General features: G+C 66.1%; 2 protein-coding genes across 2 annotated transcripts in view; one reads left to right on the top strand and one right to left on the bottom strand.

Moving 5' to 3' along the window:
* Window positions 1-9,228, top strand: part of TSC2 (TSC complex subunit 2) — a 36,952-nt gene extending 27,724 nt beyond the window's left edge. The window contains 13 exon segments of the mRNA XM_038763687.1: window positions 2-87; window positions 616-831; window positions 4,135-4,173; window positions 4,960-5,123; window positions 5,508-6,028; window positions 6,632-6,707; window positions 7,097-7,183; window positions 7,422-7,608; window positions 7,746-7,885; window positions 7,994-8,072; window positions 8,168-8,259; window positions 8,416-8,514; window positions 8,820-9,228. Of these exon segments, the coding sequence (XP_038619615.1) occupies window positions 2-87; window positions 616-831; window positions 4,135-4,173; window positions 4,960-5,123; window positions 5,508-6,028; window positions 6,632-6,707; window positions 7,097-7,183; window positions 7,422-7,608; window positions 7,746-7,885; window positions 7,994-8,072; window positions 8,168-8,259; window positions 8,416-8,514; window positions 8,820-8,990 (1,957 nt within the window). The 3' untranslated portion in view covers window positions 8,991-9,228.
* Window positions 9,229-9,341: 113 nt separating this feature from the next.
* Window positions 9,342-25,816, bottom strand: part of PKD1 (polycystin 1, transient receptor potential channel interacting) — a 70,036-nt gene continuing 53,561 nt past the window's right edge. The window contains 29 exon segments of the mRNA XM_038762695.1: window positions 9,342-9,540; window positions 10,377-10,864; window positions 11,970-12,251; window positions 12,403-12,537; window positions 12,655-12,942; window positions 13,058-13,232; window positions 13,320-13,445; window positions 13,530-13,650; window positions 13,753-13,865; window positions 14,049-14,188; window positions 14,271-14,465; window positions 14,630-14,832; window positions 16,588-16,703; window positions 16,828-16,933; window positions 17,081-17,292; window positions 17,799-17,851; window positions 18,581-18,697; window positions 18,819-18,945; window positions 19,322-19,437; window positions 19,439-19,533; window positions 19,788-19,931; window positions 20,037-20,207; window positions 20,306-20,501; window positions 20,597-20,849; window positions 20,946-21,102; window positions 21,211-21,831; window positions 22,222-22,366; window positions 22,766-22,954; window positions 24,438-24,597. Coding sequence (XP_038618623.1) covers window positions 9,342-9,540; window positions 10,377-10,864; window positions 11,970-12,251; window positions 12,403-12,537; window positions 12,655-12,942; window positions 13,058-13,232; window positions 13,320-13,445; window positions 13,530-13,650; window positions 13,753-13,865; window positions 14,049-14,188; window positions 14,271-14,465; window positions 14,630-14,832; window positions 16,588-16,703; window positions 16,828-16,933; window positions 17,081-17,292; window positions 17,799-17,851; window positions 18,581-18,697; window positions 18,819-18,945; window positions 19,322-19,437; window positions 19,439-19,533; window positions 19,788-19,931; window positions 20,037-20,207; window positions 20,306-20,501; window positions 20,597-20,849; window positions 20,946-21,102; window positions 21,211-21,831; window positions 22,222-22,366; window positions 22,766-22,954; window positions 24,438-24,597 — 5,443 coding nt within the window.

The raw sequence follows: 25,816 nt of genomic DNA, 5'->3' as shown, positions 1-25,816 counted from the left end.
CCCCGCCGAAGGAGAAAGCCCACCTGGCTGCGTGTGTGCCCCTGCTGACCCAGGGCTGGGCCGAGATCCTGGTCCGCAGCCCGACAGGTACCACCCGCCACCCACTTGGTCCCACGGCCTCCGTCCCCCCCCCCAGATCCCCGGTTCTGAGCCCCGTGGGTACCCCCCACCCCCGTCCCTCACCCTCGGTATGTCACACTGTGGGGATGGAGGTCACTTCGGCCCGATCATCGCCCCGCCCCTGCCTCGGTGCCCCCTTCCAGATGCCGGCCTCCCCACCCCTCACCCGCCGGCCTCTCTGATTCCCCGTGGTCCGCCTCGGGCCCCCAGAGCCACCCCGGTGACCGGTCCCCGGACCGTCGGGGCCTGAGGTCCCGTGGCTCTGCCGTCCCCAGAAATCATTCATTCATTCGATGGTTGTAGCTACTGAGCGCTTACTGTGTGCAAAGCACTGTACTAAGCATTGGGGAGAATGCAGTAGAACAACAGACACATCTCCTGCCCACAGTGAGCAATTTGGGTCACATTGCGGGCGCGGTGGGACGATCCGGCGTGCTGGGACGGCGGCTCTGGGCCTCGGGACCCCCGCTCACTGCCCCCCGCGGCATCCCCCAGGGATCACCAGCTGGCTGATGAGCCTGGAGAACCCACTGAGCCCCTTCTCTTCGGACATCAACAACATGCCGCTGCAGGAGTTGTCCAACGCCCTCATGGCGGCCGAGCGCTTCAAGGAGCACCGCGAGACCGCCCTCTACAAGTCCCTGTCCGTGCCCTCGCCCGGCCTGGCCGCCGGCACCGCCAGGCCCTCGCCGCTGCAGCGCTCCAACACCGGTGAGGGCCGCCCCCCGGGACCTCGGCCGGGGGACCGCGGAGGGGTCTGGGTCCCGCCAGCCGGCCCCCGGGAGGCCGGGGGGTGGCAAGTAGGCGGGGCGGGAATCTCACCCCCGTCAACCCGAGGCGCTGAATGGCCTCCCCGCTGGGGCAGACGGCCGTACGGAGCGCCGGGGAGGGTCCGACGGAGGGAGAGTCCATCAGTGATCTTTATTGAGGGCTCACCGAATCCCGAGTGCTTGGGAGGTTCCGACGCGACAGAGGCGGCGGATGCGTTCCCCGCCCACAGCGAGCTTACGGTCCAGCGGGGACTGTACGGATTGAGTGCCGACTGTGTGCAGAGCACTGTCCCGAGCGTCCGGGAGCGTGCGATAGGGTTGGCCGGGACTCCCGCCCTCACGGAGTTGACGGTCTAATGGGAAATCAAACAGTCGGTGTGTGCAGAGCGCCGAAGCCAACGCTTGGGAGAGCGAGTTCAGTCGAGGTAGACGATACGGTCCCCGCCCTCGAGGTTTACGGCGCGACGGGGAACGAATCGATGAACCTGTAGTAGGTTTCGAGGCGCTTGAGGGTCCCGAATGCTGCCTGAGCGTTTTGCTCCGTGCCGGGCGCGGTCCCGAGCACTCGGGAGAGTACTGTCAAGTTGGTGAGCCCGCTCCCTGCCCTCAAGAGGCTGACAGCCTGCAGCGGTCAGGGCCCCCCCCGTACTGGACGCTTGGGAGAGGACAGCGGGGCAGGTGGGAGGCTCGCCCGGGAGGCCGGCGGACCGCACAGGAGGAGAGGGGGGCGACACGTGGGGCTTTGGTTAAGTCACGGGGTTCGATGGCTGTCTGGGGGGCCGGAGGCCGCTTCCCTACCCGCCTTGCCTCCAGCCCGGTTCTGCCCGCCACCGCGTCGGCAGGGAAACCCAGCCCCCGGAGGCCAGTCCGAGGCCCCGGGACCCCGGCCGGGTGGGGCGAGACCTCCGTGGGCACCCCTTCTCATACCCCGAACCCCTCTTTCTGACCGCCGCTCCCTCTTCCAGGCTCTCCCGGTCGTCGGCCTCTTGGGGTCCAGCCTCCCCCGCGCTCATGGGGCCTCCGGGCTCAGGACCGCTGGCCGTGACTTGCCCCAATCGGGTCCCCGTCTCCCCTCCACCCCGTCACCCCCGGTCCCCTCTCTGCCCTCTTGAGATTTCTCCTTCTTCCCTGGGGCTCAATCGATCGGCGGTATTTATGGAGCGCTTACTGTGTGGCCCTTGGGAGAGGTCAGTCCAACAGAGCTGGGAGTCACGTTCCCCGCTTACAAGGAGTTTCCAAGCCGGGGGGAGACAGGCATTAAAATGTAGTCGAGAGAGGGGAAAATGGCAGAGTATAAGGATGTGGACCTAAGTGGGGCTGGGGGAAGGCTAAGTATTCAAGTAATTAGAGGATACAGACCCAAATACTTGGAAAACGAGACAGGGTGAAGAGGAAATGGGGGCTTAGTCGGGGAAGGCCTCTTGGAGGAGATGGGATTTTAAGGTGGGAGAAGAGCGGACCCGAATGGGGAGGGAACTGTGGGCAGGAAGGGAGGATGTGGAAGAGGGGTCAGCGGCGAGATAGCCAAGACTGAGTAGGTTGGTGTTAGGGGAGCGAAGAGTGTGGGCTGGGCTAGAGGAGGAAATCGGTGGGGTGAGGGAGGAGCAAGAGAACCAAAAAGTGGACGGTAAAGAGTTTCTGTTGGATGTCCAGACCGATGGGCAACCACTGGGAGTTTCTGAGCGGGGAGGCATCTTTTGAAGAAAAACGATCCGATTAGTCCATGGTGTTCGAGTGCTTATTTTGTGCAGAGCTGGAGAGGCTGGAGGCAGGGAGGTCAGCGAGGAGGCTGAGGCAGAAATCGAGGACGGTGTGAGAAGCGCTTGGACCCGCGTGGCCGCAGTTTGGGTGTGGAGGAAGAGGCGGATTCTAGAGGTGTCGTGAAGACAGAACCGATGGGATTTGGTGACGGATAAAGTCACCAATGAGACAGGTTGAGGGCATTGGCTAGGTTAAGGGCTCCTGAGACGGAGGCTGGCAGTTTTGTCTGCGGTGACGGAAAAGTCGGGGGAGGACAGGGTTTGGGAGGGAAGATGAGTTCTGTTTCGGATGGGTTAAGTTGGGGTGTCAGCGGGAGACGCGAGTAGAGCCGTCCCGCGGGGCGGGAAGAAATGTGAGACTGCGGAGAGGGAGAGAGATCAGGGCCGGAGATGGAGATTGGGGAATCATCCGCACAGAGGTGGTAGTCGAAACTCTGGGAACGGATGAGTTTTCCGAGGGAGTGAATGTAGGTAGAGACTAGAAGGGGACCCGGGACTGATCCTCAAGGAACCCCCAACGGTTTTGGGGGCAGGAAGCAGGGGAGGAGCCCACGAAAGAGCCTGAGAATGAGGGCCCAGAGAGCCAGGAGGAGAACCGGGAGAGGACGGCGTCAGCGAAGCCGAGATCGGACGACTTTTCCGGGAGAGAGGGGTGGTCAAGGAGGATTAGGATGGAGTAGAGGCCGTTGGATGGCCAGGAGCCGCCAGTGATGGACTTCCGGCCGTTTTCTTAGGGCGATGGTTGGGGAGGTGGGGCGGTAGTGGGAAAACAACCCACTCAGGGGGTTTGGAAAGTAATGGTGGCGGGGGAGATGGGGTGCTCACCAGAGCGGGCCGTGGGGTGGAGGATTTTATTAAGGAATACGTGGTCTTGCTTGAAAGCAGCGGGGAAAGAGCAGTGGAAGACGGCGATCAGGGAGGAAGAAGGGAAGGGGCAAGTGCTTTGATAAGCTGCCAAGGGAACTATAATAATAATAATTGTTGTGGTATTTGTTTAGCGCTTACTGCGTGCCGGGCACTGTACTAAGCGCTGGGGGAGATGGGAGCTAATCGGGTTGGACGCAGAGAAGGGGTCAGAGGTGCGGGTGGAGGTGGGTAGATTTCTGCGTTGAGGCGGGACATCTCTCGAGAAACGGCTGGGAAAGATGGGAGGGTTGGAGACGGAGCGGGATCGGAGACGCACGGGGGAAGATTGCAAGTAGTAAGCGCTTAACAGATGCTATTGTCCTCATTAATAATAATGACGGTTTCGATTTTGCCGATGAACTCAGATGGTGCTGCGGTCCTGGAAGCAAGAGACGGGGGAGAGAGGAAAGTCAGAATCTGCCGGTGTGGGCGAAGGGTGGGCCCCCCCCCCCCGGGGGGCCCTGGGCTCCTCCGGCTCCCCCCCACCCACTCCCCCACCCGGAGTCGGGCGCTATGATGCTTTCCTGTGACCTTTCCTTCCTCTGTGACGGAGCTGCTCACTCCGTTTCCCTTTGCAGTGGCCTCTTTCTCTTCTATGTTGCTGTCCAGTTGTCAAGGCAAGTTGCACAGGAGTGTTTCCTGGGCAGGTATAGTTTTCTCTGTCTCCCTCTCTCTAAGGAAGCGAAAGTGTTTGCCACTCATAGAGAGCCGCCTCCCTCATCTCTTCATCCCCCTTCCCCCCCGGCCCCGTCCTCCCCGTCCCCCTCCTCGTCCGGGCCCGCCGGGGCCCTTGACCCGGCCGAGGACGTCCAGGCCAGAAAGAGTATCCGCGGCGGCCCCAGCAAGGGTCCGCACGGTGGGGCCGGCTGGGGGGTCCCGGTGGGGGCCTCAGACCCACATCCCCGCTCCCCGTCTTCCTTCATCCACATCCGGGGCCGGCGGTGCCTCCCGCCGGCTTCGGGGCCGAGGGGTTCCGGCTCGGACCGCCCCCTCCCCGATCTGCACGTTGAGCTGGTGTGTGCATGCGTGCGTCTGGGCACGGGAGTGCGGGTGTGCGCGCTAAGGCTAACCCCCGCGGCTTCTCGGAGAGCGTGCGGCGCTGCCCGTGGGGCCGCTCCCGACTGGAGTTCTCGCCACTGGGGCCCCGGGCTACCCCGCCGCCTCCCGACCGGCCAGGCCGTTCCATCGGGCGCGGAGCAGACCCGTCCCCCGGCGCACGGCCTCCGTGGGCGGCGGGAGGCGGGAGGGCCGGGGGAGGCGGGGGCGTCGCCGGCTCCCCGACCGGCCGGCGTCGGCCGGTGCCCGCGGCCCGGGATCCTCTCCGGTGAGCGAGGGCCGGGCCGGGCCCGGGCCGCCTGCCCGTGCGGCCCCGCCCCCCCATGGCCCCGGCCTTGTCCCGGCAGAGTCTGCGGTGGTCCTGGAGGAGGGGAGCCGGCGGGAGGTGGACCTGCGGGAGCCGGACTCACCCGGTGCCGACCCCCAGGGGTTAGAAGACTTCGAGGCGTCTTGCTCGCCACAGGCCCTGACGCAAGAGAAGGCCGCCCGGCACCCGGGAGGCTACAGCCGGGTGAGCGGGCGCGGAGGTCCCCTTGGCGTGGGCCTCAGTTACTTCGTCTGTAAGATGGGGCTGGAGGCTGCGAGCCCCACGTGGGACGGGGACTGTGTCCAACCCCATCTGCTTCTGTCCAGCCAACGCTTAGGACGGTGCCCGGCACGGAGTGAGCGCTTAACAGATACCCCGATTGTTATGATTAGGTCCTCGTGGCCAGACGCCCGCCCACCCCCGAGGTGGCCTGTCTGGGCCGGAGGGGCCTGGCCAGAGTTGCCCCTAGAGGGGCTCCTATCCGGGCCAGAAGCGACGGGGGTGGATGGGTGGGGGTGTCCTCGGGCCGTGTCAGCAAGCATAACCTCTCTCTTCCCCACACCTCTCCCTCTCCCCCCCACTTCCCAGTCCTCCTCGACGTCCAGCCAAGAGGAGAGGCCGTTCCGCTCCGAGGAGCTGGCACCCGGCGCCGTCCCCGTGGAGAAGGGGGTCGGGCTGGGGCCGGACCGGCCGGCGGGGATGGAGGAGGAGGCGGCGGCGGCGGCCTTCCAGCCGCTGAGCAAGTCCAGCTCCTCGCCCGAGCTGCAGGCGCTGCAAGGCGCCGGCCCCGAGGCCGGGAAGCTCAGCCCGGAAGGCAGGGCCAAGTCGCGCTCCGGGCACCTGGAGGGGGCCGCGGCCGGGCCCTGGGTGGGCCACCGGGCGGAGGAGGAAGAGGAGGACGGGGACGGCCGGGGGGCGGGGACGGCCCAGCTGGAGGCCCCCGCGGCCGCCCCCGGGGCCTCCCCCAGCTCCCCGGGCGGCCACCGGCCCCGCGGGTACACCATCTCCGACTCGGCCCCCTCACGGAGGGGCAAGAAGATGGAGAGGGAGGCCTTCAAGGGCCGGGCGGCCGCTGCCAACGCGGAGAAGGTGCCGGGCATCAACCCGAGGTAGGCAGGCGGGCCGGACAGACGGACCCCGTCGGGCTGGCCAGGCGGGGGGGAAGTGTTGGCCCGGTCCGGCCCCGGCCCCACCTCTGGGTTTTCTCAACTTAGTCATTCCATCAGCCAGCCATGAGGTTTGAGCTCCTGCTCTGTGCCGAGCACTGGACGGAGGACTTGGGAGGGCAGACCCACCCGCACGTTTTCCCATCCCGTGGGTAGAAATCCCCTCACCCCTCCAGGAAAGGGTCCCTCCTCGGCGGGCCGGGCGGTCGTGGCCCCAGTCGGACGCGCGACCGGACGTCGGGGTCGGTCGTTGTGGCCGAGCCTGCTTTGGTGCTGGAAACCAAGGGAGCCTACTGGGGCCGGGGGCACCCCTGGCTGAACCGCTCCTCTCCAGTAGTGCCAAGGGAAACTGAGGCTGGGCTGGAGATGGAAACAAGCTTTGGCCCGGGGGTGGCTTCATCCTCTCCCCAGATCCTCGGACCACCCCCTGCCCCCAAACACCTGGGTAGGGGACAGTGAGGCAACTGGGGCAGGGTCTGGTCCCTTGCCAGTCGGTGCTGCGGAGGCTTTGGTAGGCATCTGTGCCAGGGTCTGCTTTCTCGCCAGCTTCGTGTTCCTGCAGCTGTATCACTCCCCGTTCTTCGGCGAAGAGGCCAACAAGCCGCTCCTGCTGCCCAACGAGGTGGGCGGCCCCGGGGCCATCCCCGCCCCCTGGACTTGGTCCCTCTCCGGCCCCCCAGGCCTCAGGTGGCGACGTCTCTTCTCTCCAGTCCGGGGCCTCTTTGGGTCCCGGCCTGGGCAGGGTGACCTGGGGCGGGGGGCTCCCGGGCCTGTGGCACTGGGACGATCAGCGCTTAGAACTGTGCTTTGCACATATTAAGCGCTTAACAAATACTGTTATCGTTGTTATTATTATTAAGGGGCAAGTGGGAAGGGTCGCCCATCCACTGAGGCTCTGGGGCGGGGGCTGCCGTCACCACCCCTTGATCCCCAGCTGGCTGCCCTGCCCCATCCTGGCTCTTGGTCGACTCTGTGTCCGTCCGTGTCCCCCCCACCCCGTCCGCCCTCCAGACGTACGAACGGTCCGTCCAGCTCCTGGATCAGATCCCGTCGTACGACACCCACAAGATCGCCGTCCTCTACGTGGGAGAGGGTCAGGTGAGCGGCCGGGGCCTCGCCGGGCAGGAGCGCCAAGCTCGCCTTGGGCGGATCGTCAGCCGCTGCGGGTCTCTTTCCCCGCGTGGGGATGGAGTGATTCCTCCCCGCTTTCCCTCCGGTCCACCGCCCGGCCGACCCTCCCCGCCCCCAGCGCGTCGGAACGGCCGCCTCCTCTCCCTCGGCGTGGGGGTGGCGGCCTCCCGGAGAGGCTCACGGCGGCCTCGCCCCCGCCCCGCAGAGCACCAACGAGATCGCCATCCTGTCCAATGAGCACGGCTCCTACCGCTACACGGAGTTCCTGGCCGGGCTGGGCAAGCTGATCGAGCTCAAGGATTGCCAACCGGACAAAATCTACCTGGGCGGGCTGGCGGTGTGCGGAGAGGACGGGCAGTTCACCTACTGCTGGCATGACGACATCATGCAGGGTACCGCCCGCACCCTCCCCTTCACCAGGCCAGAACCCCGACTGGGGCCGACCCGTTTACCCCTCCATCCCGGGCTCCATAAAAGCGGGGAGGGGTCCGGCCCCCCCAGCCGCAGCCCGCCTCCTTTCCCTCCGCAGCCATCTTCCACATCGCCACGCTGATGCCCACCAAGGACCTGGACAAAAACCGCTGCGATAAGAAGCGGCACCTGGGCAACGACTTCGTGACCATCGTCTACAACGACTCGGGGGAGGATTTCAAGCTGGGCACCATCAAGGTAACGGCGCCCGGCCCCGGGCGGCGTGGCGTGGGCGAGGCGGGCTCCCCGGGCCTCCGCCGGAGGGGACCGCGGCCGGTGGCGTGACTGCCTCCTGCCCCCCCGCAGGGCCAGTTCAACTTCGTCCACGTCCTCATCACCCCCCTGGACTATCAGTGCAACCTGGTGACGCTGCAGTGCCGGAAAGGTGCGGGGATGGGGCCGGGCCCCGCCGTGGGCGGGGGTGGGCAGGCCCCTCCGGGAGGGCGCCTCGTGATGAGGCACCGGCCCTCGTGCCCGCAGATATGGAAGGACTCGTGGACACCAGCGTGGCCAAGATCGTCTCAGACCGGAACCTGCCTTTCGTCGCTCGCCAGATGGCATTGCATGCCAATGTGAGTGCCTGCCTGCTTCCCTCCTCTCCTCCGTCCTTCCTCTTCCTTTCTTGCTCCTCCTTCCCTTTCGTCCTTCCTTTCTCCTTTTCCCTTCCTTCCCTCCTCTCCTCCTCTTTCCCCCCCACGCCCCAGCCACTGCTCCCCTCTCCCGAGCAGATGGCGTCTCAGGTCCACCACAGTCGCTCCAACCCCACGGACATCTACCCCTCCAAGTGGATTGCCAGGCTGCGCCACATCAAGAGGCTCCGGCACCGGGTGGGTGGCGTCGGGGCCGGGCTGCGTGGCAGCCCCCGGGGAGGGTCAGGCCAGAAGCAGCGGAGCCGGGAGGGAGTGCGGTCGTGGGGGTCGTCTGCGGCGGGGGTCCCCGCCAGCAAGTCGGGGGAGTGGCGGGCACGGGGAAGGGTCAGCGTGGATGCTAGTTGGGAAGGTGGGCCCGGGGCGTGTGCCTGCGGAGGGGCTCGGCCGGCCGGGCTCCTGGGCCGGGGCGAGGCGGGTCGCCCCCTCCGCAGACACCCACCACTGAGCTCTGCGCGGTTTGCCCCCCGACCCTCTCCCCACAGATCCGAGAGGAGACGCAGTACCCCGGGCCCGGCTTCCCCCTGCTCCCGGTCCACCCGCCCGCTCACGCCAAGTCCCCGCCCCCGCCGGCCCCGGATCCCGCCGCCCCCTACCAGACGGGCCAGCGGACGCGGCTCATCTCCTCCGTGGACGACTTCACCGACTTTGTGTGAGCACCGCCCTGCCCGCGCGGGCCGACGGACACGGGGGTGGGCGGAGGGGGGCTCGACGGCCCCTGGCCCGACTCCACTGGCGCGGGTAGCACGGTTATTGAGATGGCCGACGGCGGGCGGGGTTTGGGAGAGGGGTGCCGTGAGGTGTAGGTATAAAATGAAATGGGGGCTAGCGAAGGGAAGTGTCGGATCAATGAAATATGGGAAGTTCTTGAAATAGAACACTGAAATAATGAAATGACGTGTCTGTTTTTACAGCCCGGGGCGGTGGTGGGCGGGCGCGGGGCTGGGAGGAGCGGACGTTGTACCCCGGTTGCCACCCCCGCCCCCCGGGGCACCACGAGCCAGGGTCTAGTAGCCATCCAATGGTTTATTGGCTTTGTCGCGGTCTCCGACGGTCGCGTGGGGACGGAGGCGGGTCGGAGTAACACTGAAGGCGGAGGCCGCGGCCCCCCCAGGGCCGGGCAAGGGTGGCCGGAGCCAGAGGGGCAAGGCGGGTTGTTGGTTGTATCGCTCCCGTGAGGGGGGCAAGAGCAGCACCCTCCTGGGGCTGGTACCCCAAAGCGTTGTGCCCGCTGAGAGCGGGTGGCACTAACCCGTCCCCTCGGGTCCTTTCGGGCGGAAGCCCAGCATCCCCCTTCCACCCTGGCAGCTTTCCTGCAGCGGCCGGGGGTCGGGGGTCGGGGGTCGTCCCTGCCTTTCCCGGCCCCCTTGTCTCTGGCTCTAGACAGCAGAGTCTCCTAGCGCTGGGGCTGGCTGGGAACAGGTGCCAACATACAAAAATAGAGATGTCTCAACCCCATATAAATTACATCCACTACATAGAGGCCGAAAGGGGGCCGGGTAGTGACGTGGAAGCGGGGCCCAGCACAACTGGAAATAATTTAGTTTCGGGGTAGGGTGGGGTGGGGATAAGGCCGCAGGGTGGCCGCACTCCCCCCGTGCGCGGGTGGCGGGGATGGGGGAGACGGATGCAGCCGGCACAGCCCCGCTGAACCTGAGCTGCTGGGAAATAAGTTAATGTCTTAGGAGAGGAGGGGACCCCCCAACCCCGCCCCGAGCCCGGGAAGGCGAGATGGGGCCCGGGAGCGAGCGGGGCTCTGCGCGCCGGGCCCGGGGACAGAACGGGGAGCGGTACCTAAGAAAAATCCGTGTTTAAAGTGCTGCGCTGCTCCCAGGGGGGGTTGGCGGGAGGAAGGCCAGTGGGCAGGGGGCTGGCTGTGCTGGAAGCAGCCCCCCGTCACCCCTCTACGCCCTCCGACCCAGAGCTTTCCCTCTTCCCCCCCGCCAGGCTATTCCTTGCCCCTCTGGGATGGGAGGGAGGGGATGGCTTAATACTGATGGCGGGCCCGGGAGCGGAGGCGGAGGTGGGGGGCCGGTGCTCACTGGGCGCTAGGGTGGACCCTGTTCCTCCCCTGGAGTAGTACCCTGGCCCCCTTCTTGCGGGGAGGGTTGGCGGGCGTGTAGGCCTTGGGGGCGGCCAGCAGGGCCCCGGCCGAGGCGGCGGCCCGGCGGGCCCGGGCGATGCGGCCCGGCAGGGTGGCAGCGGAGGCGGGCGGGGCGGGCGGGCCCGGGCGCCCGGCCCGGAGTCGCCCCCGCAGCCCCTCCAGCCGGCTCTCGAGGCGGTACACGTCCTCGGTGGCCCAGATGACCCGGTCGAACTGCGCCAGCAGGGCCTCGGAGACGGCCAGGAGGCGGGGCGGGTCCGGCTCGGGCGGGTCGCGGGGGGGCCCGGGCTCCAGCTGGCTGGAGGCCGTGGAGGGGCGGGAGGCGTCCGAGCCCGCGCTGGGCGGGGGCCCCTGCGACGACTTGGACTGGCTGGAGGAGCGGGAGGGCGGCGGCTCCATCCCCTCGAATCTCACCTTGTGGCGGAACTGCGGGGGACGGGGGTAAACGTGGCGTTGGTTAAACGCTTTCACCTCGGGGGCGGGACGGTAATCGTGGCATCTGCTGAGCGCTTAGAGAAGCAGCGGGGCTCAGTGGAAAGAGCCCGGGCTCGGGAGTCAGAGGTCATGGCTTCTGATCCCGGCTCCGCCACTTAATGATGGCATTTGTTAAGCGCTTACTGTATGCAAAGCACTGTTCTAAGCGCTGGGGGGATCCAAGATGATCAAGTTGTCCCACGTAGGGCTCACAGTCTTAATCCCCATTTTACAGATGAGGTAACTGAGGCTCAGAGAAGTGACTTGCCCAAGGTCACACACCAGACATGTGGCAGAGCCGGGATTTGAACCCATTAACTCTTACTCCAAAGCCCGGGCTCTTTCCACTGAGCCACGCTGCTTCTCCGCTTCTTCACACTTGTCAGCTGTGTGACTCTGGGCAAGGCACTTCACTTCTCTGGGCCTCAGTTCCCTCATCTGGAAAATGGGGATTAAGACTGCGAGCCCCACGTGGGACAGCCTGATCGCCTCGTATCCCCCCAGCGCTTAGGACAGCCCATAGTAAGCGCTCAACAGATGCCATCGTTATGATTATGATGTGCCGGGCGGCGTACCGAGCGCTGGGGTGGATACAATCATCAATCAATCAATCAATCGTATTTATGGAGCGCTTACTGTGTGCAGAGCACTGTACTAAGCGCTTGGGAAGTACAAGTTGGCAACATATAGAGCTAATCGGGTTGGACACCATCTCTGTCCCCCACGGGGCTCACCGTCTTCATCCCCGTTTGACGGATGAGGGAACTGAGGCCCGGAGACGTGAAGCGACTTCCCTAAGGTCCCACTGCGGACGAGGGGCGGAGGCGGGATCGGAACCCAGGTCCCTCTGACTCTCAGCCCCGGGTGCTAGCCGCTGGGCCGGGCCCAGGGGCCGTGGGGAGCTGCGCTCCTGCTCGGAGAGGTTTCGCCCAGCCCCCAGTTGGCCCTGCTCCCGCCTCCCGCGAGTGGCTGCCCCGGGCAGGGGCACCGGGCGGGCTCCCGTGCCCGCAGAGGGCTCTTTCCCGCCGCACGGTCCTCCCCGCCCCGCGGCACCCACCTCCTTGACCTTGCTGAAGCCCATCCAGAGGCGGAGGCGGCGGAGGAGCAGGTCCACCAGTTCGTGGTCCTGGGGCTCGAAGGCCGGGCGGAACAGCTCGCCGCGCAGCTGGCGGTAACTGTGCAGGAGCGCGGCGCCCACCAACCGGCGCAGAAGCCCCAGCGCCGGCAGGCTCGTGGCCAGCAGCGGCGGGAGGGGGCCGCCCCCGCCCTGGGGGTCCGCCCACGCCGCCGGGAGCCCGCTGGTCAGGCTGCGGAGGGCCTCGGAGCAGGAGGAGAACAACTGGGGGGCGGAGAGCGGAGCAGGCTGGGCCCCGCTGCCCGCCATGCAGGAGGCCGCGGGATTGTGGGGGCAGCGGTCCTCCCACCCCCTTCCCTCCCCACGCATGCTCCCGACACCCCCCCTTGGTGCTTGGGAGGGGCAGCGGACTCACCAGGAAGCCCAGCTGGGCGTAGGCCCCAGCCAGGACCCCCAAGGCCGCCCCGGCGGCCAGCAGCTCCCTCAGGGACCGGCCCACGGTTTTGCCGAAGACCGCCCATTGGCGGACGAAGCGCAGCTGCTGGGCCGCCTGGGGTGGAGACAAGGGTGGTGATGGGCTTAAGGGGGGCAGAGGAGCGAGCCCAGGGAGGGTCCGGGGCCCCGTGCCCACCCGCCCGCCCGCCCGGTGCCCCGGCCCGGCGCCCACCTGCAGGGTGAGCAAGAAGAGCAGGCAGGCGGCCAGGCTGCCGGAGATGGAGCTGAGCCAGGCCACCTGGTAGAAACTGGTGAAGCGGCGCCGCCGCCGCAGGAAGCGTGCCCACTGCCGCTCGGCCAGGGTTACCTGGCTCAGGTGGACCAGCGCCGCGGCCGTGGCCAGCATGATGAGCAGCCACCGGCCCCAGGCCCCGGCTCGCCGGAAGTAGGCCCGTCCGGCCTGGCGCACGGCCAGGGCTTCGGCCCCCGCCAGGTAGATGACAAACAGCATGAGGAACATCTGTGGCGAGAGCGGGAGTCGGTGGGCGGGAGGCCGGCCGGAGCGGACGCGGGGCCGGGGAGGGAGGGCCGGCCCACGGGGCAGGTAAGGGGGCCCGGGGGTACCGCGGACGGACCATCGTGAGCAGCTGCAGGGTGACCCCTCCGCCGAGCTGCTCCAGGGGGAAGGGCAGGACGCTGACGGCGGCGACGGCCCCGCCGGCCACGGGGAACTCGAGCCGCAGCGTGACGGCCGCGTGCAGGTCCACGCCGGGGCTGTAGCGGGTCAGCTCGACGAACACCGCCCGGCTCCTGCGACCGGGGACGGGGGGAGAGCCGGTGAGCGGGAGCGCCGGGGAGCGGCCGCCCCCTTCCCGGCCCCCTTCCCGGCCCCCTCACATGTTGTCGATCCAGTTGTGCCGCTGCAGGAAGCGCAGCCGGGCCCGGCTCCGCTCCAGGCCGAGCCCCAGCTCCTGGACGTAGCCCCCGCTGTCGTAGACGGACACGGACCCCCAGTACCAGACCCTGCCGGGGCGGGACGCGGTGTTAGATGGCGGCAGCGGGCAGGGGAGCCGCCCGGTCCGGGAGAGGGGCTGTCCTGGCCCTTACCCTGCCAGTTCCGGGGCCGAGTACCCCCAGGGGGCCGTGCCGTTCCAAGCCGCGGGCTCCCAGCCGACGCCGTAGTCCGCCGTGTTAAAGGAGCCCGGACGGGCCACGTCCGGGCAGTGAGCTGAAACACCGAGGGGGTCGGGGAAGGGGCCGGTCAGCGGCGGAGGGGAAGGGGACGGGGAGAGACGGAAGGGGGCTGGAGATCTCCCACCCCGGCACGCACCTGCCCGGAGTCGGACCTGCCGCAGGCGCAGGGCTCCCAGTTCGCGGGTGGACGGGTTCCCGTGGACGTAGGGCAGCAGAACCCGGGACATCCAGGCCCAGAACTCATCCGACCTGTCCGGAGAGGAGGGGCGGGGAGGGGGAGAGGGGAGAGACGGGACGGAGCGACGGTCAGCCGCCCGGCCTGGGGAAGGTCTACCCAGAGGAAGGGGGAGGGCGGCAGCGGCGGCGGCGGCCACCCTCGGGGGTCTGGCCCGGTAGCAGCCCCCGCCCGCCGGCCCCCGAGGAGGGCGGCACCTGCGGATGCCCAGGAAGCCGGCGCTGCCCAGTTCCTGCTTGATGGAGCGCTGCAGGAGGTAGGCCCGGCCGTGGCGGCCGGCGTCGCCGTAGTTGGCCAGCAGGATGATCAGCAGGAGCAGCGCGTACAGCAGCCAGTTCTGGGGAGGGGGACATGGCATGGAGGGTCCAGGGGGCCCAGCCCGGCCCGACCGGGGCCTCCCGCCGCCCCCCGCCGCTCACCTTGAGCAGCTCGTGCAGCTGCTTGACCTTCCGGGCCTCCTCCCTGGCCTGGAAGAGGGCGAAGCCCTGGGGCGGCCGGACCTTGGGGATGCGCTCGGACACGGGCCGCACGACCGGACGCTCCACCAGCGTGTCCCCCTCCTCCGGGTGCAGTCGTCGGGCCACCAGCGCCAGGTAGAGAGCCTCCAGCAGGGCCTGGAGACGGGGGCGCTCGCCTCAGACCCGCGGCCTCCGATCCCGCCCGCCAGCCCCGGCTCTGGCGCTCCGAAAAGGCCGGACCCGGGGGGCGGGAGAGAGAGAGAGACAGAGATCACGGGGGAAGACGGAGGGAGAGGTGACCGGGGCGGGTGGAAAGTGACCTTGATGGGCTCCCACAGCAGGAAGGAGGCCAGAAAGCTGAAGACGTCGGAGATGAGCCACATGACGCCCACGGAGGAGGAGAAGCCGGCGCCGATCCAGACGGAGACGCCGACGGCCGCGGCGAGGAGCAGCAGGCTTAGGCCCAGGGCCAGGGCGGCGCACCACGGGGGAAGCAGGTGAGGCGACGGGGCCTCGGCCGGCACTGACGGGGACGGGGCGGGGGTCAGGGATGGCCCTCTCCGACGGACCGGCGGTCGGGGGGCAGGAGCGGCCCCGGCCAACCCCGCCGCTGGGCCCGGGCAGGGGACACCACGGCGGTTACCCGTTAAGCGCTTACTGCGAGCCCGTTGTTGGGTAGGGACCGTCTCTATATGTTGCCAACTCATTCATTCAATCGTATTTATTTATTGAGCGCTTACTGTGTGCAGAGCACTGTACTAAGCGCTTGGGAAGTCCAAGTTGGCAGCATATAGAGACGATCCCTACCCAACAGCGGGCTCACAGTCTAGTACTCGTACTTCCCCAGCTCTTAGTGCGGTGCTCTGCACACCGTAAGCACTCAATAAATACGACTGAATGAATGGGGTAGATACAGAAGCGGCGTGGCTCGGTGGAAAGAGCCCGGGCTTTGGAGTCAGAGCTCACGGGTTCAAATCCCGGCTCTGCCAACTGTCAGCTGTGTGACTTTCGGCAGGTCACTTAACTTCTCTGGGCCTCAGTTCCCTCATCTGTAAAGTGGGGATTGAAACCGTGAGCCCCCCGTGGGTCAACCTGATCACCTTTTAACCTCCCCAGCGCTTAGAGCAGTGTGTGTCTGTCTCTAATAATAATAATGATGGCATTTATTAAGCACTGACTCTATGCAAAGCACTGTGTTGGGGAGGGATGTCTGTGTGTGTCTGTGTGTCTGTATGTGTCTGTATCTGGGGGAAGTGTCTGTGTGTATGTGTCTGTGTGTGTGTGTGTGTGTCTACCCACCCCCACAGCACCTATGTATGTGTATATATATATATATATATTTGTACATATTTATTACTCTATTTACCTTGTACATATTTATTCTCTCTTTTATTTTGTTAATATGTTTTGTTTTGTTGTCCGTCTCCCCCTTCTAGACTGTGAACCCACTGTTGGGCAGGGACCGTCTCTAGATGTTGCCGACTTGTACTTCCCAAGTGCTTAGTACAGTGCTCTGCACACAGTAAGCGCTCAATAAATATGATTGAATGAATGAATGAATGCTTTGCATATAGTAAGCGCTTAACAAATACCATTATTATTATTATTATTATTATTACTATTATTATAATACAGTTTATCTCAGACACATTTATTTCTATTAATGTCCACCTCCCCCTCAAGACCATACGCTCGCCTCGGGAAGGGATTGTGTCTGTTTATTGTTCTATTGTCCTCTCCCAAGCACTTAGTACAGTGCTCTGCACGCAGGAAGTGCTCAATAAATACTACTGAATGCATGAATGGAAGTCACCAACCTTCTCCCTCATGAGGTGCATGGTCTAAGTAGGGAGTACAGGCATGAAGGGATTGTGTCTGTTTATTGTTCTATTGTCCTCTCCCAAGCACTTAGTACAGTGCTCTGCACGCAGGAAGTGCTCAATAAATACTACTGAATGCATGAATGGAAGTCACCAACCTTCTCCCTCATGAGGTGCATGGTCTAAGTAGGGAGTACAGGCACTGAATTCCCATTTTATCCAAATAATTGGAACTTCCTCAGTGGAGGAAACCGAGGCGCAGAGAAGGGAAGTGCCCGAGGCCCCACAGCAGGCAATGGTTTTCCTACTCCCAGGCCAGGGCGCTTTCTGTTAGGCCATCCTGCTTTGTCCCCACTTCCACCACCGTCCGAGGGCTTGGCTCCCACACCGGCTTCCCCGGCCCCCGCCCTGGGCCGGCCGGGCGTCCGGGGAAGGCAGAGGGAGAAGGGGGCTCCTACCCGTCCGGCCAGCCTCGGCTCCGGTGTCCTCCGCGGCCAGGGAAGAGAGTGGCTGCCCCTTCTCGCTGACCTTCTGCAGGGCCAGGGCGTCCGTCCGGTCCCCCGGGGCGCAGGGCCTGCAGGGAGCGGGGCCGTGGGTGACGGCGCCTCCCTGAGCCGCAGTCTTCCCATCCGGACGGACGCCCGGCCCCTCGCCCACCCTGGCCTGCCGGCCCCCGGCCCCGGCTCCTCGCCACTCACAGGCCCGTGACAGGGTTGGTCTCCGGCCGTGCCCGCTGTCCCCCGTCCTGGGGGTGGACGGTGCGGCCGGCCCCTTCGGCCAGGATCCGCCGGACCAGATCTTCGTCTGCGGGGAGGGGGTGGCATGGGGGGCTCCGGCCGCCGGGTCCACCCGGACCGGCCGGCCCACCCTGGTCTCGGGCCCCGGATCGCCACCCCCGGAGGCCACGGCAGATGACCCCGCCGCCCGCCCCTCCAGCCCGGCGGTGCCCACCTGAAGCAGAGAAGTACTTGGTCTGGGCGTGGTGGAAGGCCGCCAGGGAGAGGTTGTCGTCTGCGGGCGACCCCGAGCTCTCCACGCCCGGGGGCCGGCCGCTGCGGCCCCGCTTGAGCCTCTGGACGGTGCTGCCCACTATGGAAGGGTCGCTGAGCAGGTCTGGCCAGCTGAGCACCCCCTCCCTGCCGGACTGCTGCCACCGGATCAGGCTGCGAAGGTAGGTGGCCCGCTTACAGAGGGAACGGGGGCACGGCCGGCGCTCCCCGTTCCCCCTAAACTTATCCGCTGTGGCCGCTCGGACCGAGGCCGGGCCGGGCTCACCCGCCCCGGACCCCTGACGTCTGCCCTTCCCAAAGCCTCCTCCTCAGGCCGGACGTTCGCCGGGTGAGGTGGGATGCGAGCGGGAGGCGAGGCGGAGGTGGACTGGGGAGAACAGGAGGCGGAGGAAGGAGGGGGACGAGCGATTCGTTCATTCAGTCGAATTTACTGAGCGCTCGCTGCATGCAGAGCGCTGTACTTAAGCGCTCGGGAAGGTACGATACGCCAATTACAAACCCATCCCCTGCCCGCTGCGAGCTTACGGTCCGTCCGGCCTGTCTGACCCCGGGACCGTACGGCTCCCTCGTGGCTCCGGGGCCGGGTTGGTGGCCTGGACCGGCGGGTCCCCCTCCCCTCTCTCTCACCCACCCCGTCCCCTCCCTGGGGGAAAACCCACCTTCTGGAATCGTCCGGTGGGAATAAATCAGTCTTGGTTTGTTCTGAAAACGCCTGTGGGGAATAGCCGTTAGGGTTCGGACCACAGCTGTTCGGGATGGGGCGGTATCCGGTATCCACGGGCTACATGCCAAGCACCGTGATGCTGCTGAGCACTGGGATGGGCGCGAGACGATTAGACCGGACCCAGTCCCGCCCACCCAAGGGGCTCACAATCTAAGCCGGAGGGAGAGTGGGCTCGAAATCCCCCTTTTACAGCTGGGGAAAGCGAGGCCCCCGAGAGGGTGAGTGACTTGTCAGGGGTCACACACAGGCCCGAGGCACGGTCTCCTGACCCCCGGGCACCTCTGCCTGTCATCGCCCCGGCCCCAATCCATCAATGGATGGTGTTTATCGAGCGTTTGCCTTGCGCAGGGTACTTCCCAAAGCCTCCTCCTCAGGCCGGACGTTCGCCGGGTGAGGTGGGATGCGAGCGGGAGGCGAGGCGGAGGTGGACTGGGGAGAACAGGAGGCGGAGGAAGGAGGGGGACGGGCGATTCGTTCATTCAGTCGAATTTACTGAGTGCTCGCTGCATGCAGAGCGCTGTACTTAAGCGCTCGGGAAGGTACGATACGCCAATTACAAACCCATCCCCTGCCCGCAAGTCCGGCTTGGGAGAGTCCAGCACGAAGAGGGACGGGAGATCGCCCGGCCTGGCCGACCCAAGGAACGTGTGGTCCCCCGCCCGAGGAGCTTCCGGTCTCGAGCCTCGGAGCCCGGCGATCCCCAGCCCGCCCCCTCACCTCAGGCTGGAGCCCGGAGAAGGTCAGGAAGGAGCTCTCCAGCACGGAGGAGTCCAGGGAGTTGTCCGGCTCCGGGGACTGTGGATCCGGGGGGCCGGAAGTCAGGTTGACGGACACCTGCAGAGAGAGCGGGGCCCGGGGGGTGGTCTGAGACATCCGTCTGGTGTCTGCCCCTCTGGCTCCGGCGCATCCCGCCGGCCCCCGGGGCGGCCGCAGGAGTGAGCCGGGCACGCCTCACCTTGCTGCGGGCCATGCGGAAGAGGAACAGGACGATCAGGTAGAGGGGGTAGACGACCACGCTGGACACCAGGCCGACGGCCATGGTGTCCGCGCTGACCGGCAGCAGGCTGGCCACGGCCACGTCCCTGCGGGGGGAAAGGGGAGCGGGGAGCCGGGGTGTGTCGGGAGGGCGGTGTCGCACAGCCAGAGGGTCGAGGCCCGATAACGATAATAATGATACCGATAGTAGCGTTCGTTAAGCACGTGCTTCACGCCAGGCACCGTGCTAAGCGCTGGGGTGGGTACAAGCAAATCGGGGTAACCCCCATCTTACAGATGAGCTGACCGAGGCCCAGAGAAGCGGAGTGACTTGCCCGAGGAGATAAATGGCAGAGGCGGGATTGGAACCCAGGCCCGGGCCCCACCCGCTAGGCCACGTTGAAAGGGGTGGGTGAGCGGGACGGACCCCGACGGCTGAAGGTAAGGGGCTGGTGGGCGGGAGAAAGAGGGACCCGGACTCACCCGTGAGCGGCGTCGCCCACGACCCCGTACCAGACGGCGTTGGCGCAGAGGAAGAGCGTGAGCAGGAGGGCGCAGCAGGTGGCACGCTGGACGCGGGTGAAGCGGCTGCGGGGGGGGCCGGTCCCACAGCGACAGCCAGATGTGCTTCTCGAAGAAACCGCGCTGCAGCTCCGCCACTAGCAGCCGCGGGAACCGGCGCAGGGCCGCCTCACCTGCGCGGGACGGGGAACTCGCGTGGGCGCCCGGCGGGCTGGACCGGGCAGGGAGGGCGGGAGGGCGGGCGGACCTTGGGGGGCCGACCGCCTTCCTGCCCAGATATGTGGGCACGTGTACGCGAGCACGCGTGTCCACCCAGCTCGCACAGGGGCGACGGATGCGGCGTCGACCGTGCGATGACCGGAGTCGCCCGCCATCCCCCCCACCCCGTTCCGGCGAGCGGGTCGGGGTCAGAGGGGGGCAGACTCACTGGCGGCCAGGACCTCCTTCTCCACCAGGCCCCCGCCGTCCTCGCCCTCCACCGACAGCCAGTCGTTGACCAGGAAGAAGTGGCAGCGGCCGCTCTGCAGGTCTTTGACGATCACGTGCTGCAGGAACCAGGCCGGGCTCAGCCCTGCGAGGCCGGCGCCGGGGGAGGGCGGTCAGGGCCGGGCGGGGCCGGGAGAGCGGGCCGGAAGAGCCCCGGGATCGCCCGGCCCGCGCCCCTCCCGGACGGTACCCTTGTTGTCGTGCCAGACCCGGATCTTCCAAAGGCCGCCCAGGCTGCGGTCCGTGGCGATCTGGAAGACGTCCAGGCTGTTGCGGCGGAAGGCCCCTTCCCCGTCCAGGTGGCGGTGGCCGCTCTTGCCGTCCACCCCGTACAGGGTGATGCCCACGTGGGCCGTTGTGCCTGGGCGAGCGGGGCGCCGGGTGAGGGGCCGCCGTGCCGGGGGGCGAGGCTGTCCCGGGCCGCCCGGCCCCGCCCGCCCGCCCGCCCGGCCGCCTCACCTGAGCCCCGGCCCCAGCCGGTCTTCACCCAGATCTCGTACTTGTGGGGGCCGCCCCGTCCGCAGAAGGGGGTGACGCCCACCCGGCTGATGTCCAGCAGGTCCAGCCTGCGCACGATCCCGGCCGCCACGGCGGAGGCAGCCAGGCAGACGGCGCAGGTCAGCAGCACGACGTAGTTGAGGCCCGGGGCGGGCTCCTGGCGAGGGGGACAGGCCCCGCGGCCTCAGTCTCCCCGCCCCGGGGCTCCGCTCGGCCGGCCCCCCGCCCGCCGGGGCGCCCACGCGGGCTCACCGGGAAGATGAAGCGGACGGAGCTGGGCGGCACGAAGAGGCTGGCGCCGAAGGCGGTGAGGTGCTGGGTGAGGCAGACGGCCTGGGTCGGGGTGGTGTCTTCCAGGGGCACGATCCCCTCGGTCTTCCAGCGCATCTCCTGCTCGCTGAAGTACTGGCACAGCGAGCTGTGCAGCCCCACGGTCACCTCCACGGCCGTCCAGCGGAAGTGGCTGGTGATGTTGAAGTGGAAGCTCCCGGTAGTGTCCTCCGTCCTGCGGCGGGGCCGGGGGAGAGGGGGGATGAGAGGGGCCGCCCCGGGCTCCGGGGGTGCCCCCCGCCCCTCCCCGGGGCGCCCCGCGGGCACCTACAGCGGCGAGACGAAGAAGGTGTAGGGCTTGTGGTCGGAGCCGGCCAGGGCCCCCAGCCCGATGCGCTTGGAGGCACTGCAGTTGTGCTCGTTGGGCCGGGGGGCCGAGTGCAGGTAGACGCTGATGAAGGGCTCCGGCTCGGCTGCCAGGTAGCGCTCTGGGCGGGGCGGGGGAGAGACATGCCCCCTCTAAGCCCCCGGGGCTCCCGCCGCGGCCCCCCCGGACCCGCCGCCCCCTCCCACGGGGGGCCCGGGGCGCCGCCCACCGTCGAGGACGGTGTAGGTGAGCTGGAAGTGCAGCGCGGCCTCGCGGTTGCGGTTGGCGGTGGCGATGACGGCGCTGACGGAGGTCCGGGCCTCCACCACGGCGGAGCCGGCCGAGATGTCGCGGGCGCCGGCCCCCGTGTGGTTGGCCACCTTGACGGTGATGGCCCGCTCGGCGCCCAGCGCCCGCACGGGGATCCGCGTCCCGTCCGGCCTCTGGAACCGCATGGAGGCCACGCGGGTGGACACGGTGAAGTTGTGGATGAAGCCGAAGGGGAAGGGGTTGGAGTCCACCAGGAAGACCACCTGGACCACGTCGGCCACGTCGGCCAGGGTGCCGTCGAAGGCCGGCGGGATGGAGAACTGGCAGTCGGCCGCGTCCTCGTAGCACAGCAGGCTGGACGGGTCGGAGGGGTCGGCCCGCTTGCCCCGGGCCACGATCTCCTCGCTGGCCAGCGTCAGGGGCTCCTCGTTCAGCACCCGCGACCGCATGACGATGCGCATCAGCTCGGAGGACAGGCCGTAGGCCTCGGAGGCCACCAGCGGCAGGCGGGACTGGGGCCAGCCCTCCGGCGGCGCCAGCTCCTGCGCCGCGGGGCTGTTCACCAGGTGGATGAGGTCCCCTGGGGCGGCGAGGGAGAGGGGCGGCATGGCGACGTCCCAGCTCCCTCGGTCCCCCCGGCACCCGAGACCCCCCGCGGGCCGCGGATCCCCGGAGCCTCCCCGAGGTCCCGGAGAACGGGGCACCCGGACGAGGGAGCCAAGACGGAACGGCCCCGGGAGGTCCACTCCTTTGAAACGGTAGCCAACCCTCCCCTGACAGGGTCCCCCGCCTGCCTCTGGCCACTGGGCACCTACGCACTGGAAAACCCTCCGATATCAAGGAATTTCCGGCCGGCCAGCTGTCTCCGTGAGGCTGGCTGACCGGGAGGGAAGGGGTCGGGGCCGGACCACCCCCGTGACCCTTTCGGCAAGGCCGGTTCAGGGGCAGTTCCCCCGGGCTGGCCCCAAACCTGTGATGTTGAGGATGTTGTCGGCGATGGTGGTGGGGGTGACCGTGCCCTGCGTGGTCACGTCCTGGAGGATGGCCATCATGCTCTCCAGCTTCTGCAGCGTCTTCTTCAGACACAGGCGGCACACGAACTCCTTACTGGCCACCTACCGGGGGGCACGGGGGCAGTGAGAGCGGACGGACCTCGCCGGGGCCCTAAGCGACCCCGCTTCCCCGTCGCGGCCCGGGACGGGATGGGTCCGGCCCGCGGCGCTCACCTACGGACCCCACCTCCGTAGGTGGTTCACGTGGATAAACAGGTACGAACGCACCCACCCACAAGCCCGTGTCCACGTGAGCGGACGCACACGCGCAGGTGAACCCTCACCTAGGTGACTGGGCTTCATGGGCACACACGCGCAGACGTGTGTCGCTCGTCTACGTGAATCCGCTTGGCCCACACGCAAACCTCAGCCGTGTACCCCCACCGTCTGACCGGGCCGGCCCCAACCAAACAGAGATAGCACGCGTCGTCGGGGGGGGCCGGGGGAAGGGGAGGCACGCACCGTGCACTGGGCTAAGGCCGCCGCAATCTGCTGGATGTCATCCACCGTGTTGACGTTGAGGGACACCAGGGTGTCGGTGACCATCCTCCGCGTCTGCGCTCGGAGCCGTCTCTCAAGGCCGGCCTCCTCCGCCGTCTCCCCCGGCTCCTCCTCCTCCTCCTCCCGCTCCGGAGGCGGCATCTGCTCGTACTGCCGTGGGGACATACGAGTCACGGAGTCGGTGGAGGCGGGACGGTGCTCCGCACGGAGTGAGCGCTCAACAGATGCCATCGATTGACTGGGGCAGATCAGACGGAGGAGCCCCGCCTGCCCACCTCCCCCTAAGACGGTCAGCTCCGCGTGGCCAGGAAAGACCGTGTTGCCTTCGATCGCCTTTCCCCAGGTGCCCAGTACAGCGTTCCGCGCTTTCCGCCGACGGCCGGCACGACGCGCTGCCTGAAGCAGCAGATGGAGCCCAACCGACAGGTGGGTCGGCCTTAAAATGATAATAATAATGGTGTTTGTTAAGCACTTCTAAGCAGCAGGCACTGTACTAAGCGCTGGGATAGGCCCGAGGTAATAATAATAATAATACTGATGATGGCATTTATTAAGCGCTTACTATGTGCAAAGCACTGTTCTAAGCGCTGGCGAGGTTACAAGGCGGTCAGGTTGTCCCACGGGGGCTCACAGTCTTCATCCCCATTTTCCAGATGAGGGAACTGAGGCCCAGAGAAGTGAAGTGACTTGCCCCAAGTCACCCAGCTGCCAATTGGCAGAGCTGGGATTTGAACCCACGACCTCTGACTCCAAAGCCCGGGCTCTTTCCACTGAGCCACGCTGCTGTATTTGGGTTGGGCACAGACCCCGTCCCACACAGGGCTCACAGTCTTCATCCCCGTTTTACAGATGAGGGAACTGAGGCCCGGAGCAGTGAAGCGACTCGCCCAAGGGTGCGTAGCCGGCCCATGGCCTCACCCCCAAGCCCTCCTGGCAGTGCCCACGTGCAGTGGTGTCTCTGGATTCCCGGGGGGAAGAACCGCAGCTGGGGCCGGACGGTACGGGACCCTCCTGGGGACGCACCTCCTCCGGGAAGTCCTCCCTGATAGTTCCCGGGACCCTCCCGGCGCTCGGGTCCGGGTGTCCCGCCGCCGTACCCCCGATCCCTGCCCCGGATTTCTCCGTCCGCCTCACCCCCCAGAGAGTTTCGGCTCCTTGTGGGCAGGGAACGTGCCCCTACTTCCCAAGTGCCCATAACGGCGCGTCGCACTTCGTGGCCCCTCGAGAGATACCGGGGCTTTTAGTCAGTCAGTCAGGGGTACTTATTGAGCGCTTACTGTGTGCGGGGCACTGTACTGAGCGCTTGGGAGAGTCCAACAGAACTGGCACGTTTTACTTGGGGGAAGGGGCCGGGAGCCGGGGTGAGGGTTGGGGGCCGAGTCGGGGGATCCGAGCAAATCAGGTTGGACGTAGTCCCTTATCCCACAGGGGGCTTACGCTCTCCATTCCTGTTTTACAAATAAGGGAACGGAGGCACAGAGAAGTAAAGTCATCATCATCATCAATCGTATTTGTTGAGCGCTTACTGTGTGCAGAGCACTGTACTAAGCGCTTGGGAAGTCCAAGTTGGCAACATCTAGAGACAGTCCCTACCCTACCCGAGGCTCCGTCCGCCCGCCCACCCGCCCCTGACCTCGTTGAGGACGGTGACAAGGGCCAGCGAGTACTCGATGACGTGCTGAGGGTCGGCCTGCTGCACGAGCCCCGGGAGCACCGTCTCCGTCAGGTTGTGTAACCAGTGGCTGAGGCGGCGGAAGCCGGCGGGCGGCGCCGGCAGAGAGATCTGCAGAGACCTGCGGGGGGAAAAGAGGGCTGGGGGGGAGGCCTGTGGCGCCGACACGCTCCCTGCACGCGCGGACTGCGTGAGACACCCCTCGCGGTGTTTCCGACCCCCCAGAGAACCTCATACGACGACGATGGCCTGCGCCCGCGAGGCCTCGGTTACTGCCCCCGTCTCCCTGCCACCTTCTTTGCCTCCCGGACGCCGCCCTGGACTGGAGGGTCTGTTACTACTACTAATAATTCATAACTGTGGTATTTGTTAAGCGCTTACTACGTGCCAGGCACCGTACTAAGCGCCGGGGCGGATCCGAGCAAATCGGGTTGGACGTAGTCCCTTATCCCACACGGGGCTCCCGCTCTCCATCCCTGTTTTACAGATGAGGGAACGGAGGCACAGAGAAGTAAAGTCATCATCATCATCGATTGTATTTATTGAGCGCTTACTGTGTGCAGAGCACTGTACTAAGTGCTTGGGAAGTACAAGTTGGCAACATATAGAGACGGTCCCTACCCAACAGTGGGCTCACAGTCTGAAAGGGGGAGACGGAGAACAAAACCAAACATACTAACAGAATAAAATAAATAGAATAGATATGTACAAGTAAAATAAATAGAGTAATAAATATGTACAAGCATATATACATATATACAGGTGCCGTGGGGAAGGGAAGGCGGTAAGATGGAAAGTGACTTGTCCAAGGTCACACGGCAGACAAGTGGCAGGGCCGGGATTAGAACCCACAGGCCCAGGCTCTGTCCATTATGCCGCGTCTACACCTCCAGCCTGGCCGAGGACCCCGGATGGAGGAGGCTCAGAGCCATGAGGGAGAGCGGAGATGATATTAATGATAATTATGGTATTCGTTAAGCGCTTACTATGTGCCAGACACTGTACTAAGTGTTGGGGTACATACAGGTAATCAGGTTGGACACGGTCCCTGTCCCCCAGGCGGCTCATAGTCTTCATCCCCATTTTACAGATGAAGTAACCGAGGCTCAGAGTGGTGACGCGATTGGCCCAAAGTCACCCGGCAGACAAGTGGAGCTTAGTACAGTGCTCTGCACATAGTAAGCGCTCAATAAATACGATTGATGATGATGAAGTGGAGGCGCCGGGATTAGAACCCACATCCTCTGAGTCCCAAGCCCGGGCTCTTGCCGCTAGGCCACACTCCTTCTCCGATGGTCGAAGAGCAGGGTCACCCCTCCGCCGCTTGCCCTGGGCGGGTG

Source organism: Tachyglossus aculeatus, chromosome 21 (genome assembly GCF_015852505.1).
Source record: "Tachyglossus aculeatus isolate mTacAcu1 chromosome 21, mTacAcu1.pri, whole genome shotgun sequence".
Taxonomy (NCBI): Eukaryota; Metazoa; Chordata; class Mammalia; order Monotremata; family Tachyglossidae; genus Tachyglossus; species Tachyglossus aculeatus.
This window is presented reverse-complemented; position numbering and strand designations above follow the sequence as displayed.